This window comes from Armigeres subalbatus, chromosome 3 (genome assembly GCF_024139115.2).
Source record: "Armigeres subalbatus isolate Guangzhou_Male chromosome 3, GZ_Asu_2, whole genome shotgun sequence".
In the NCBI taxonomy this organism is placed as follows: domain Eukaryota; kingdom Metazoa; phylum Arthropoda; class Insecta; order Diptera; family Culicidae; genus Armigeres; species Armigeres subalbatus.
The window spans coordinates 28,173,549-28,189,411 of NC_085141.1; the positions used below are offsets into that span (position 1 = coordinate 28,173,549).

Genomic DNA, 15,863 nt, shown 5'->3' on the forward strand with positions numbered 1-15,863 from the left:
CGTGGGCCCACAGAGGTCGGTATGAAAAAGATTATCCTGGTAGACTTTCTCTCGGCGACATTCGGCAAAAGAGCTCTGGCTGCTCCGCCTTCTAAACAACTTCCTCAAACAATCATTCACGTTTATTCTCCTCGCTAGCTCCTCTTTGTTGATGCGTTCATACTTTTTTTTACTTAATTGGTGTTTCACTTCTCACGGTCATTTGAATTGATCACTGACTCAATCAGCAGTCCAAAAACCCCAAAAGGCCGTTACAAATATTTGATAAAAATTATGCCCTACTAGTGTCCAAAAGGTCAAAGAAGGGAGGGGAGGGGTTAATAAAAATTTGCGTTGCGGAGAAATGGAAGCAATGCTAAATTATTACCAAAAATGTCGCAAGGCACAATACTCTATTTTGAAAGTGGCTTTGATGTTACATATTCACAAATTACGAAAATTTTGCCTAGGGCTAGAAGTTAAAAATCTGTAAAGGTCCAAACCTACACTTAGTATGGGGCCTTTCAAAAATTACGTAACGCTGCAATAATACAATAATACTCACTTGTTAGTAGCTTTTGGATAACTTGGAAGCGAAATAAAAAGCTTCCTCTTATTTACATGGAGCAGGGAATCAATTTTTCTGAAATGCGCTTGCGAAACAAGCGACAAAAGAGAACCAACGACAAAGCTTTGTTTTTGTCGGAGTTAATAATGACAAAGATCCGAAAAATTTTGTCAGCAACAAAAAAGAAGACAATCTTGTTGCTAACTTTTCATCCCGCTATTTTGCATTATTTCTAGAGCAAATTTCGGTTTTATGCTATCATAGTTCCTGCTTTTATGGAAATATTCGAGAATCCAACAATGATTACAGTATTAGCATCGTATTCTCGGAAATATCAGAGCATGCAAGGCAAATGATTCTTGTCATATTGTGTTCGGGTTCTGATAAAGGTTTGTCGCTAGGTGCGTTTGTCAGTAACAAACTCTGTTGACGACAAAGGGTATATTGTTAGGCGCTGCTCGAATATTGATTCCCTGACATGGAGTCATTTAAGGGTTGATCAAAATGAAAGATGCCGCTATATATGCCGTTCCAAGCAGTAGTCTAAGGGGTAGTAAGTTCGCGTTCTGCCGAAAGGTCGTGGTTATCTCCAATATTTTTTAAATTATATCTTCGCATACACGCTAACCGTCATCTACTCAGTAACTGAGCAAAATTGTATGACTGTCTCTTTTTTTTAATGAATTTTTACTCAATTTCCGTCAAAAGCGGGTCTGCTCAAAACTATGAGTAGTCCTGCTTTTCATGGAAATTGAGTAAAGAGACGGCAATACATTTCACTCAGTCACTGAGTAGGTAAAAGTTAGAGTACATGAACATAGTATGCACAAATGAAAATAAAACAGGTCTAAAACAAAAATATATAAAAAATATAATTTTGTCTATAAATGTTATTTTTATTCTCTACTATTTAGTTTATCAACCTTGAAATTAACTCACGGTAGAAATCAAACTGCACACTAGAACTCACCTGGCCATTCATCGCACTCACGCTCTGAGTAATTTAGCTCGACTACCATTCATCTTCATAATAGGTGTTGCCATAGAAACCTACGCTTTTGATTACTGTTTGAATGACTTATCAAAGTGCTCATAGTTTGAATAACTATACATATCAAGCATTTCTCTTCCACTCTCTCTCTCATTATCGCTCATGAAAACTCAGTGGACGAAATTTACTAACACTCGTATTTTTTTCTCTCCATCGCCGATCCCTTGTGCTCTTTTTCTTGCTCTTTCACTCGGTGAACCTCCGACAAACCTTACCCTCCAACAAATCACCACTACCACCATTACCAACGCCTACGCCGCTGCAACTACCACTACCACCACCACCATCGGCTATTCCCATTGTTCTCTTCCGCAGGTCATACGACGAGGACGAAGACTACGAGTCAAACATCGACATCCTGGAGTCCCAGCTGGACGACTGCATGCTGAACGAGTGGTGAGATGAGGGGAACGGCGGACCACGTGGCCGCCGTAGTAGGAAGGGTGACGTCAACGATGAAGTTGACGACGATGATGTCGATGAGGTCCTGCAGGATGAAGAACTGGAACGTATTGAGCAGGAGATTCTGGATGAGCTGAACCAGTTTTAAATCGCTCATTTTATGTGTCTCACTACTCGACATTCTCTTTCTCAAGTAAACTCTCACACAATTTAATCCAAAATGAAAGAAAAAGTCATGCGCGAGCGCAGCTAACACGAACACAAGAGAAGCAAAACACTCGGAAGCGGAGCGAAGGAAGTGCGAAGAAAGAACTGAAGGAATTTATTTATTCAAACTGCAAATCGTGTTGGCAACTATATTCGATGGAGTGAATGCGAGCTTGGATCGGATATCATCGATTGTGTCATGTCTGTTACCATTACTGTGCCGTCGTCATCCATGTTCATTATCAGCATCGTCTCACCGTATCGTCATCAAATCGTGCTACTATCACTACTAAGTACTATTACCGAAGCTATCACACTACTTGTATTGCTATTATCGTATGCTATTACATCTACTAATGCAAACATAGTGGAGCCGTTCCAACTGGAAGCCATTAGGAATGGAACATAGTTTTTTTTTAATTTGTTCAAAATGTTAATATATTTTTCTCAGTTTAAAAAAATAAAAATAAAATCAAAGTTTTTTTTACCAAACATGCCACATTACTAAACACAACACAATAATACAAAAATCAATGCGATATCGTATTGTAATGGATTTGATATAAATAAGCAAGCATAAAAAACATAGCTCATTGATTGTTCAGTAGTAGGCCATTAAAGATATATTTTACTCACAATGTTTTATGAGTTGAGTCAGATCGATTACAACAATTGATGCATAGTTTTGGCAGCTGTATAATTGAATAAGCCTTTAATTGGTTGTATTTTGGACCTTTTTTTACATAAACATTCAAAACCATACGTATAGAACAGGAAAACTATAACCAAACTTCATTGAAATGAAAATTAATGTAAAAAAGCAAAGAAGAAAAATCATAATTCATCATCAATGTATGCGTGTGGTACTCTCAAAGTAAAATATTTATAAATTTAATCACATAAATCGAACAACACAACACACAACCAATAGAAAGAAAGACTAAAACGGTAAACGAAGTAGGGAACCTCAGCAAACGGAGGGAATTGGTATAACACAAAACTTGCTTATGAAGAAAGATTTACAAATTACATACGTAGTGGATAGAAAGATGTTTTAAAAAAGAAATATTGATACATACCCAGGTTCGTTTCGAAACGCGCTGAGGACATGTAGATAGGCAATTATAGAAGCAGGTTTTTGATTTCGAGAAGCATGGTAAAGACGGCAATCAAACAAGGGACGTATCGGACGGATCGCTAGAGATCTTCAACAATGGCATACATTTTGAGTGATTCGCATTTTTTTATGGTAATCCTACTGTTTCAAAACGAACACGAGAAAAATTTAGTTCATTTGACATATTTAACATCAAATGGAAATCTTGAAATTTTCCATATGAAAAATTTCTAATTTACAAAAAAAAAATATAATTTCTGCGAGATGTTATTTTTTAGGGATAATAGTTTATAGTTCTATTCTTTCCTCAACATTTTTTTTTTAATCTTTCGCATAGTTTTCATAATTTTTTTTAAACGTTCACCACGCGGTGGAAAATATCGTGGACAACTGATTTACATTTTCTTAGATTGCTTGTGATTTTAAACCCAGGCGTCTCAGTCCCCCGTGATATTGGCAGAATTTCTTGATTCTTTACAAAACATTACGGTAAGCGATGCTGTTCTCATTTAAATAGCTGTGCCGCTGCTAACTGTAAAAATATGCGTATTTTTTAAATGTCGATAGTTATTTCAGGAACTCCTGCACGACTTTTTAATTTTCTATCTAGTTTCTTCAACGGAATTGATCATTGAATGTAAAATTCAGTAACAGAATGTGTACCACATCATAATTTCAAGTTTCTGTGACATGAATGATAAAATCATTGATATTTCAATTCAATATGAAAACAATTCATTATAATGAGGCCCTCCTTAGCTTACTGGTAAGACACGCGGCTACAAAGCAAGACCATGCTGTGAGCGTGGCTGGGTTCATCGTGTTAGCTTCATGATACACGAATGCATAAATGGTAACTCGGCTTAGAAACCTCGCGGTTAACCCTCTAATGCCCAAGACCGCCTTTAGACGGGGTATTTTGATTTTTTTTTTGTAATTTTCAATTGATCAGATTTCGGAAAGTTTTTGATGATAAATAATAACATAAACTCCAATGCATGTTTAAATGTAGTTTAAGGTCAATTTTTAAAGCTCAACACATTTATAAAAAATATTAAAAATTGATTAATATTTTGTTCCTCCGTGTTTTCGCTCGTATACCTTTGAGGAGTGAAATATTTGTAGTTTAGTATTTTTCTACAACTAAGCCTATTCAACAGAAGGTCGTAGTTGTAAATGTTACACTCTGAAATATTTATCCAACTCGTTACACGGAAAATAAAAAAAAATAACACCGAAAATTAAAAAAATGGCAATAAGTCAGCATTGGATAGGAATTTTCAAACTCTGAATATGTTGAAAAATCAAAAAAGATTAATAGTTTCAAGAAACTATGTGGTTAGATAAAAACTTGAAAAGTAAAATTCTGAAAAATCAAAGTGTGAAATTGATAATATCGCATGCCAAACCTTCTTTAGATCGATTTTAGAAAGCAAAATAGTGATTTTGAGCGAAAACAAAAATTTGGGTTGTAGAGGAATACTAATTGTGGAAGTGTTAAATGAACACTAAGCTGCGAGGCGGCAATGTCCCAGTGGGGGATGTAATGTCAATAAGAAGAAGAATGATTTAATTTTACCAGAGTCTATTATACTTACTTGATACTTGATGGGCTACAGCCGAATGAAGTATCCTTCTCCACTGGACTCGATCCTGGGCCAATCGTTTTCAGTCGCCCTGAGCATTGAGTGTCCTCAGGCCCTCTTCAACTGCAAAAAGCTATCGTGTACGCGGCCTTCCAGGTTCTCTACTAAATATTATCTTCGCTTGACGTTCTTCCGGGATACGAACAACGTGTCCAGCCCACCGTAGTCTGCCGTGTTGTATAAGCTTAACAATATCCAGCCCTTTATACACCTGGGACAACTCGTGATTCATGCGACGCCGTCAGATACCATTCTCCTGTTTACCGCCAAATTATTAAAATAGATATATGCAAAGAATAATGACTATTCGATAAATAATCCTATTCCTTTAATTCACCGAGTTTAAGTGGTAATAAACAGATATTTCACACTTTCATGCCCCGTCACGGAAAAAATATTTTTTAAGACTTTTGTAGTTATGCCTTTCATCCTCCGCGTTTCTATAGATGTTGAAAGGGGCGGGATTATCTGGGTTTTCAAAAATGAAAATCAAAATTTTGCAACATAAAATATGAACCAACCATGAAAATAAGGTTACTTATCACACAATTATAGCTACGAGCTTATTTTTTTGTTATTATGTTTGTTTTGAGTGCTTTTTTGGCAGCTTGCTGTGAGTTCAAAAATCAATGTTGATTAAATTTTTCAAATTTTGGCGAAAAATAAATGCAAATTCATCCGAATGTTATATCATTCAGCAGCAAATTTAAGCAAGATTAAGATAGGGGAAATGACGGCTTTGACAGGTTTTGTTCTATTATTGTCAGGGGGTTTTTATTGACCAAATTTTATGAAATTTTGCCACAATATTCTTTGATATGCAAAGAAAGTTAAGGCCAAATTTGAGCATAATTAGTTATAGAAACCCCCCCTGACAAAAAATAGAATAAAACCTGCCAAAGCCGTCGTTTGCCCTTCCTAACTAACAATAAGTACTTGCAATAACAGAAAAGAACAATTCATTCATTTCTTGAAAATTGATAAATTGATTAATGTTACCCCGGCGATCAAAGTTCCCCCGGATTACGGTACTGTACTATCAAAAAGTATTTATCTTTTAATTGCATATTATTCGGCAACTCGGCGGTACGAAAATCATTTTTTGTAAAATATTTTGCATATGCACAGCACATGTTTCGAAATGGACAAATTGATATGAAATTTGCGAAAAAGAATTCATGTGTCTTGGAGGGACTCGAACCCCCAACCTCCTACTCTCTAGATAGGCGTGATAACCCCTACACCACAAGACCACTTCCGAGTACCAACCTTCACCGGATTCTTTTTCGCAAATTTCATATCAATTTGTCCATTTCGAAACATGATATATTTTGTTATTTTTATTATTTTCTGTTATTACAAGTACATATTGTGGGTTAGGTATCTTAACCTTGCTTAAATTTGCTGCTGAATGATATAACCTTCGGATGAATTTGCATTTATTTTTTCGCCAAAATTTGAAAAATAAAATCAACATTAATTTTTGAACTCTCAGCAAGCTGCAAAAAAAAACATTCAAAACATATACAGTGAGCTCTCCCTAACTCGATGTTCTGAAAATCGATATTTTCCCTTACTCGATGGAATTCAAAATCCCTTGAATCTAGCATATTGCGTTCCCTTCGTAAGTCGATATCTCACTTAATCGATGCTCTTAATTTTCCAATGCATTTTCACCTCGCTAACTCGATGTTGTCAGAAACAGTTACATGTACGATTTAGTTAGAATTTAGAAGTGAAAAGTGATACGTGAGAATTGAGAAATAATTTAGAAGTGAGAAGTGAAAAGCTAGAATTGAGAAATAAGTGAAAAATTTGAAGTGAGTAGTGAAAAGTAATAAATGAAAAATGAAAAGTGAGAAATGAAAAGTTGGAAGTTAGAAGCTAGAAGTGGAAAGTGATATGGGAGAAATGAGAAATCAGAATTGAGATAGAAGAAGTTATAAGTGAGAAGTGAAAAGTGAAAAATGAGATGTGAGAAATTAATAGAGAGAAATGAGAAGTGAGAAATTCGAAGTGTGAAGTGAGAAGTTAGAAATGAGAAGTGAGAAGAGAGAAAGGAGAAGTTAGAAGTGAAAAAATCGAAGTGCGAAGTAGTAGTGAGAAGTGAAAAGTGAGAAGTTAGAAATGAAAAGTGATGTGAGAAATGAGATGTCAGAAGTGAGATATAAGAAGTTCAAAGTGAGAAGTGAAAAGGGCAAAATGAGAAGTGAGAAGGGAAAGGTTGAAAGTGAGAAGTGAGAAATTCGGTGAAGTGAAAAGTAGTAGTGAGTAATAGTAGTGAGAAGTGAAAAGTTAGAATTTAGAAGTGAAAAGTTATAAGTGAGAAATGAGAAGTCAGAAGTGAGATATAAGAAATTGAGAAGTGAAAAATGAGAAGTGCAAAGTGAGAAATGAATAGAGAGAAGAATTGGTGAAAAGATTGAGGTGAAAAGCAAGATGTTGGAATTTAGAATTGAAAAGTTATAAGTTAGAAATGAGAAGTCAGAAGTGAGATTATAAGTGAGTAGGGAGTAGGGAGAAGAGAAAAGTGAAAAATGAGAACTGCGAAGTGAGTTATGCGAAGTGAGAAATGAATAGAGAGAAGAGAGTAGTGGGAAGATTGAGGTGAGAAGCGAAATGTGCGAAGAGAGAAGTAAGAAGTAAGTTTTAAGAAATGAGAAATGAGGAGTGAGAAGTGAGTTGTGAGGAGGGAGTAGCAAGTAGTAGGAAGTGAGAACCGTAGAACGAGAAGCAAGAAACGAGATTCTTTCTCTAATATCTCTACACTCACTTCTCACTACTTAACATCTCGCTTTCTATCATTTTTCACTCCTTGCTTCTGTTTATGTCGCTACTCACATCCTACTTCTCACCACTAACTTTACACTTCTCATTTCTCAGTTTCCACTACTCATATGTACTGAACAAACCTCACTATGTACTCAATATTCACTTCCTTTTTCAGTACTCGCTTCTCACTTCTCAGTGCTCGCTGTTCACTATTCTTTTCGAATATGTACTTAATTTCTTACTTTATTAAGTGAAGGAAACAAATTTTAACTGCTCGGCCAAGCGGTATTTGGCCAAATATGAATGTGTTCCCTATCTCGATACCTCCCTTACTCGATGGTCCTTTAATATCGAGTAAGGCAGAGTTCACTGTATAGTAACAAAAAAATTAAGCTCGTACCTATAATTGTGTAATAGGTAATCTTATTTTCTTGGTTGATCAATATTTTTTGTTTCCCCCAAATAAAAAATCAAAGAACTCGACAAAAAAGTTTTAAATTATCAAATTATGAAAAACAACAGCCTTAAAGTGAAATCAGTAGTGATTCAGTTTCATTCCAAATTTTCGACCACTATTCTAGTTTGAATCTGGAGCAAAATAGAACAAACTCGCTGGTTTCCCCAGCAGAGTTCAATTCATGTTTTTTTCAAATTTGCAAAGTGGATTGATCCGTAGATAAAATGAAACGTTCATACACCAAAACAATTCATAACGTTCATACACCAAAAATCTCGTGATTCATTTGTGGTTAAAATCTGCAGAAAATAGAACGGAGCGTTATACCAGTTTTTTTTTTGACAGTTGATTGGTATAAAAAATGAATCTAGAACAGCTGCTGGAATAATTAATGTTTCAGATTCATATTCAAACTGACAGCCCCGAACGATTTGAATCACTGCTGATTTTACTGTTACACGTTCAACATGTAGCAGTGCTCGTTTTAAAAATATGAAAAAGCCATGATTTCACTTACGGAGGAAATATTTACAAAACAATTGAAAAAATGATGTTCCCCAGGACTACGGTACTTACTTTTCAGAATCATTTTTTAGCTGATGGAAATTGTCTAGAATATCGAGTGGACTGAAGTATTTAGCGAGATGTTTATGTCAATCATTATTATTATTATTATTTCAGACTAAGGCCGAAGTGGCCTGTGCGGTATGTAAGAGTCTTCTCCATTCGGCTCGGTCCATGGCAACACGTCGCCAGCCACGCAGTCTACGGAGGGTCCGCAAGTCATCTTCCACCTGATCGATCCACCTTGCCCGCTGCGCACCTCGCCTTCTTGTGCCCGTCGGATCGTTGTCGAGAACCATTTTCACCGGGTTATTGTCCGACATTCTGGCTACGTGCCCGGCCCACCGCAGTCGTCCGATTTTCGCGGTGTGAACGATGGATGGTTCTCCCAACAGCTGATGCAACTCGTGGTTCATTCGCCTCCTCCATGTACCGTCCGCCATCTGCACCCCACCATAGATGGTACGCAGCACTTTCCTTTCGAAAACTCCGAGTGCGCGTTGATCCTCCACGAGCATCGTCCAGGTCTCGTGTCCGTAGAGGACTACCGGTCTAATGAGCGTTTTGTAGATGGTCAGTTTGGTACGGCGGCGAACTCTATTCGATCGAAGCGTCTTGCGGAGTCCAAAGTATGCACGATTTCCAGCCACTATACGCCTCCGAATTTCTCTGCTGGTATCATTTTCGGCAGTCACCAGTGAGCCCAAGTACACAAATTCTTCTACCACCTCGATTTCATCACCACCGATGCCAACTCGCGGTGGGTGGCTCACATTGTCTTCTCTTGAACCTCTTCCTATCATGTACTTCGTCTTCGACGTGTTGATGACTAGTCCGATCCGCTTGGCTTCCCTCTTCAGTCTGATGTAGGCTTCCTCCATCTTCTCAAAGTTACGTGCCATAATATCTATGTCGTCGGCGAAGCCAAATAGCTGGACGGACTTATTGAAAATTGTGCCACTCGTGTTAATCCCTGCTCTTCGTATTACCCCTTCCAAAGCGATGTTGAATAGCAGACACGAAAGACCATCACCTTGCCGTAACCCTCTGCGGGTTTCGAAGGGGCTCGAGAATGCCCCTGAAACTCGAACTACGCACATCACCCGATCCATCGTCGCTTTGATCAACCGTGTCAGTTTATCCGGAAATCCGTTTTCGTGCATTAGCTGCCATAGCTGGTCCCGATCGATTGTATCATATGCGGCTTTGAAGTCGATGAATAGATGATGTGTGGGCACGTTGTATTCGCGGCACTTCTGCAGTACTTGGCGAATGGCGAACACCTGGTCCGTGGTGGAGCGTTCGCCCATAAAACCCGCCTGGTACTGCCCCACGAACTCCCTTGCAATTGGTGCTAGTCGACGGCATAAAATTTGGGAGAGTACCTTGTAGGCGGCGTTCAGCAATGTGATTATGTCCATCATATGATGTGTTTAATTGTTGAACACGTCCACACAGAGGCGCATGTCTCCACCCTAGCAGCACACATGTTCCACATATGGTATTGTAACTCATATGTGACCAGATTTAGTCACAAACAAGTTGCTTTAACCAATTTTGTATAACTTGTGCTGCTCGGGCATTATCCTTAACAATAGTTACCAGAGGCAATACCGTTGGTGCTGCTCCAGGTACTGATCCTTTGATATCAGCCACATGCATTTGAGTCAACTTTCAGTCAAGGCGTCAAGGCGCAACTGGTGGTCGCCTGACGCTACCGCTTTCTATTAAAATGAAATACTCACTTGCAAACTTTTCCCTTTCGGAAAAGATTACACCAGAAGATAACGCCTGGTGCAGCAATTCTATTGAGCAATCAATTGAATCCAATCCAGAGTCCATTTTTCTACAGCCCACTGACGCTGTTCTGCTTCATTCCCCAAAAGTGACTGGAGACTATCCATCGACAACGTAAGAAATATTTTTTTCTTGTGAATGTGGTCTCAAGACCATATGTCGCATCGCCACCATATCCACACCCTAGCAGCATACATGTTCCACAAAGGTTACTACAACTTATATGTAACCAGTTTTAGTCATAATCAAATGGCTGCAACTGTTTTTGTCTTAATTGAGCTGCTCGGGTACAAAATAGTTGTCGCCAGATGTATTGGTTTATAACTTGTAACTCCACTCGCGACCTTGCTTCGCCACGTGTTATCATCGATAATGTATTTGCTGCTGCCCGAATCGATCAGCAACTAGATCAGAACGCCGCCAACATCAGCCGGCAAAGAAATTTGTCTACGTCACCGATAGTGCAGGTGAAGCTTTTTTTTCCTCTTACCTTTTTCAACATCAGCACCATCTGCAACTCAATTGCCAACAAAATGTTTTTCAATTTAATAGCATTTTTCTCTTCGAAAACAGCAGCAATTACTTCAAAAGTTCTTTTCCAACTTCAATGGGCTTATGTATCAATTTTCCATTGCACGCTTAGTAGGCTGTGTGTATTGACTGAAATTTTAAAAATTTGAGATTAAGGTCATTCCTGACAGAATCCAAGTTTCGAAGTGCTCGCGTTTTCGGGGGCACACCACTCGATACGGAAGCAACGCACAACTGTCATTTTTATGTTTTCACGCATGCTGCGACGCAGCAAAGCTGAATCAACAAAAATGACAGTTGTCCGCCGCCTCCGTATCGATAGGTGTGCCCCCGAAAACCCGAGCACTTTGAAACTTGGATTCTGTCAGGAATGACCTAAATGTCAACATTCACAACAACGTTTTCGCCTTTCTCGTATACTAAGTGAACCCCAAAACCGAACTTTTGATAGAAGGCTCTTTGAGTCTTCATAGTTTTATATATTTCAATGGACTCAGCTTGACGAATTGAGATGATGCCTGTATGTGTACAAAAATGTGAGACTCACGTTTTGGTATTATCCTATTTGGAATGAAATGTCGTGACTTGTCAAGTACGAGACACACATAACGGCCTTTTGAGGTCAAAATACATATCTTTGAAGTTTCCATCAAGTGATGGAAGAAAATGGGATACATTTTTCTGCATTTTTGCAGATTCCTGTTTCCCTCGGTAGTAGCTTCACGGCTTTCCTTGCTCTGGTGCAACTACTTCCAACGGCTACATGCCATTTTTCTGCCTTTTTGTATTACTATGTCTGAAACTCGATTTGTGCAATTGCACATGTGAAAGATTTAGTTCGAAAATTGTATTAGAGGGTAAGCACTTCCTTGGGTGGGGTTTTATCCCACGAAACCAGTACTCTAGACAAGTGCTTTCCCTACTTAATGTTTTAGCTAAATTCGTCGAAATCATTTTCCAGATCTCAGCTGTAGTGCCTATTTGAAATTTTCGACTTCAGTTCAACTTCAAAATGAAAAAGAGTACTATGTATATGATGACGTAATTTGACAGTTCACAGAGCTTGTTTACAGATAATTAGTCTCTGGAATAGCTTCCAGAAAAACAATTTTGCGATTTATTGAGAATATTGATACCGTCTGTGATTGATTTATAGTAAGAATCAAAGCACATCACTGGAATATTCAAATCCAAAAAGTTTTGAACGGGTATTATGAATTTTTATTTCCGGCTCAATGATTTTAATTTTAACACCCTGTAAACCAGCCGGGTGGCATCCCTATCTCACACAATAGGTTTGTTTTGCAGCCAACATTGCGCGGCCGTATCCCACTGACAGTTCTGTATATCCTAATAAGAATCAAATGTGATGTTTGTAAACAAAACACATACTATCATGAATTTTACACTGTGATGTTGGCTGCAAAAACATGGCGTTGTGCCACCCAGAGTGTATGTAATTAAGAGTGGCGACACTGTCAGAATTGGAACAAAATTCATCTGTCATTCCCATACAAAATCGTGTTCCAAACGAGCAGGAGACCTGTCAAATGCGGCACATGTCGCCACTCTTAATTACATACACTCTGGTGCGACCCACCTGCTGTAAACACGCTCTATGAACTGTCAAATAAGTAAGGTTAAGTCAAGATCTTGCATTGGAATATTTATGATAATAATTGTCCGTCATAGCGCTACAAACATAGCCCACGCTTCGCTTTCAGTACTACCATGAGTCCTTTGCTTGATTGTTAGGAACTTTGCACGAAAGGTAACAAAGCTTAAATTCATAAGACAGCGCACAAGAAATACACTAGAAATCAGTCAAAAGTATTATGCTCGGCAATGCAAACACTACTCGCGTTGCTACAAGTAATTAGCCGTCCAATTCAGAGGCATGTATCCAAACGATGTTAATGAATGTAACCGTGGCTTCAAAAATTCAATATCATCAACAGCGTTAACTCAAAATTCACCGTCAACTACTAATACAGCAACGCCATCTCTACACACTGTATAAGAAAGTATAAAAAAAGCATCAATGCAACTGTCATCCTCAACAAAACCGAAATGATCAATGCCGATTGTAATCGAAAAACAATATTTTCTGCCAATTTTCCCTGTATTGAATACCTCTAGCGATGGCAGCGACGACGATAGCGACAGCGACAATGAGGTTCGCAACCTACGGATAAGCTGGCGGGAACGCTATTTACGCAAGCGTCGCAATAAGAAGAAGAGGAAGTAAGCAACTCACGTGGCCATACACTCCAATCCCAGTCCCAGCATAATCGTCGTGAGGATGTATGTGTGCATAATTGACGTAATCTTTGTCCATATAGGATCCATAGCGCCATAGATTGAATCGGATCGTGGTCCGTAATGCAAGCAAAACCCATTCAAAATAATAACAATTCTTTTGCGATTGTCTGTCTAAATGTCCATCGTCGTCGAAATGTGCTCTATATTAAACCGTGGAAAATCAGTCAGCGGCCATCTATTGTTCGTAAACTCATTCTTTTGCTCTTTTTTTTTAGTTTTTAAGGTGATTATACAATCAAGTCATGTGGTGAATTTTAAATTCACCACACGTTTGGTTACTCCTATTATCAAAAGTTCAAATCTAGCGTAATAATTTTCGTACAATGCTGAAACTAAAGTCGATTGTTTAGCACAAGTAAGCAAACGATCTACTGATGTTTCACCCCCATGGGCATTGTGGTTCTCTCAATTCGTGCCCTTGAAAAATCACAAGAAAAAGCACGTGGTTTTCAAGATGGCCGATTTGTGGCTTTGTTGTATAACCACCTTAACGTAAAGTTTTAATTTTACAGGCTGCGACTGTAATATTTTACTTGTCCCGGAATGAAACAAAGGTGGCCGCAATGACGCACTCAATATCGGTACAAGCCATGACTTTTTTCTAAGGCTTAACAAAAATAAAAAAGAGAAAATGAGAGAATTGTATGTGTATCATAAACCATTGATATTTAGTAACAAGGAAAACAAGGAAATGTAATTCTAATACCCAACTAGACAAAAACAAATCGATTAGTTTTATAATCAGAACCATTTCCCGATAGGTGGCATACTATATACGAAGAGCTGATACTGAATGTATTTTAATGAATAAAAGAAATAAAAACAAATATGTAGGACAAACCAAAAACTGGAGCGTCAGACTGACGCGAGCATATGCCTAGTAAGTAAGAAACTTTTTCTAAGAAGCAAACAATTTTCTAATTGAATATAACAGATGCATCCTCTCCGGAAGAATAATTCACACCAATCTCAAACTGATAGTTACAAATAGGGAACCCATATTGATGTTGATACTGACCTATAGCTGTTGGTATCGATTGGCAGAAAAACAGATAATACTCGACATACTACGGATCTTTCAAAAGAAAAAAAAATCATTGATAACAACCAAATTGAACATAATAATGTAAAACTTATGTATAACCTTTAAAAGTTGTTCGAGACCCCCAATTATTATTGAACGAAACCAGAAAAACAACAACAACCAGCGCATATCTAGTTATTTAATTCGTAACCCTAATCTAGTCCAATTCGTGCTAACAAAACCACAGAAGATTACTTCGATTAAGTGAAACGTGGAAAATTGAGAGCCTATTTAACCAAAAGCAAGCCATGCTCTTCTTCTCTTCCCAATCATTGAAAATAAAAAAAATATAAACAATCTCTCTACTCTTAAAATGTATCCGTTCATTGTGACACATTCATTATTTATGCTTCTTCTGATTGTTTTAACGAAAGTCGATTATGAATATGACACAAGCGCGCGAAATGCGCGAGCGGAACTTGTTAAGTTTTAAACTAGTTTATAAACTGCTAAGTTTTCCTTTAAGGCAACACTGTTCAGACGGAAAAGAACATTCAAACTATTTATTCTGAGACGCAACCAACACAGACCAACAATGTCCTATTTATAACGAAGTGATCATGAAGTGCTAAGTTGTGTCAAACTAGTTTTCCCCTAGCTAGATCACCGCTCCTCCAAATGGTGCGAGAATCACAGAACTCGAGCTTTTCAATTGTTGACCCTTTTTCCTGTTTTTGCCAATCGCTTTAACTTTCTGATAAAACCTATCTGTAGTCCAATTTTTCCTCCCGAAACAATGCTATAACCCTTATCGTAATAACTGTTTTAAAATTCTTTATTTTATAGTAACGGAAAGCTATACGTTGATTTCAGTTGTCAGATTGCGAGTAGAAAACAAAGATGAACGCGCGGAAGAGAAACCAAAATTTGTGTTCCTCTTTGTATGGACGGAATTGAATTTCGTATGCCCACTAAATTATAGTTTTTTTTTAGTTTTGATAGATATACCACATGAAACAACTTTTTCTAGAAGTTTTATTTATTCAAGCAACAACAGAAACAACCAGATTCAAACTGGAAAATGGGAGAAATGAATGATATTAATATAAACACACTTAACAATAATTAGTTATATCGAAAGAAAAAAAAAACTAAATAAAAAACAATAAGTGACGAAAACCCTACGGCCCCTACCTTGGTTTCTCTAGTGAAAGAAATAACCCTCGCGTCCGCACAGGGACAACCCAGCCCTTGATCCGAACCCCGAACTGTCATCCAACCGACCGACCCGATCTCACTAGTTTGCCTCTCGTGTTTCGCTGCTCACATGAGCTGCGGTGGCATGCATCCGAACGGGCAGGGTTTCACCCTGTCCTCGGAACAATGCCGTACCCATGGGAACCATGACCAAATAACCAGGCTGATA

General features: G+C 38.0%; 1 protein-coding gene and 1 non-coding gene across 2 annotated transcripts in view; one reads left to right on the forward strand and one right to left on the reverse strand.

The window, feature by feature from the left end:
• LOC134221544 (serine/threonine-protein phosphatase 2A regulatory subunit B'' subunit beta-like) overlaps positions 1-15,621 on the forward strand; it is a 47,490-nt gene extending 31,869 nt beyond the window's left edge. The window contains exon 7 of the mRNA XM_062700739.1: positions 1,914-15,621. Within this exon, the coding sequence (XP_062556723.1) occupies positions 1,914-1,998 (85 nt within the window). The 3' untranslated portion in view covers positions 1,999-15,621. The remainder of the gene's footprint in view (positions 1-1,913) is intronic.
• On the reverse strand, positions 6,150-6,223 carry Trnas-aga (transfer RNA serine (anticodon AGA)). The gene has a single exon. It is a non-coding gene; the product is annotated as a tRNA-Ser (tRNA).
• Positions 15,622-15,863: the final 242 nt, after the last annotated feature.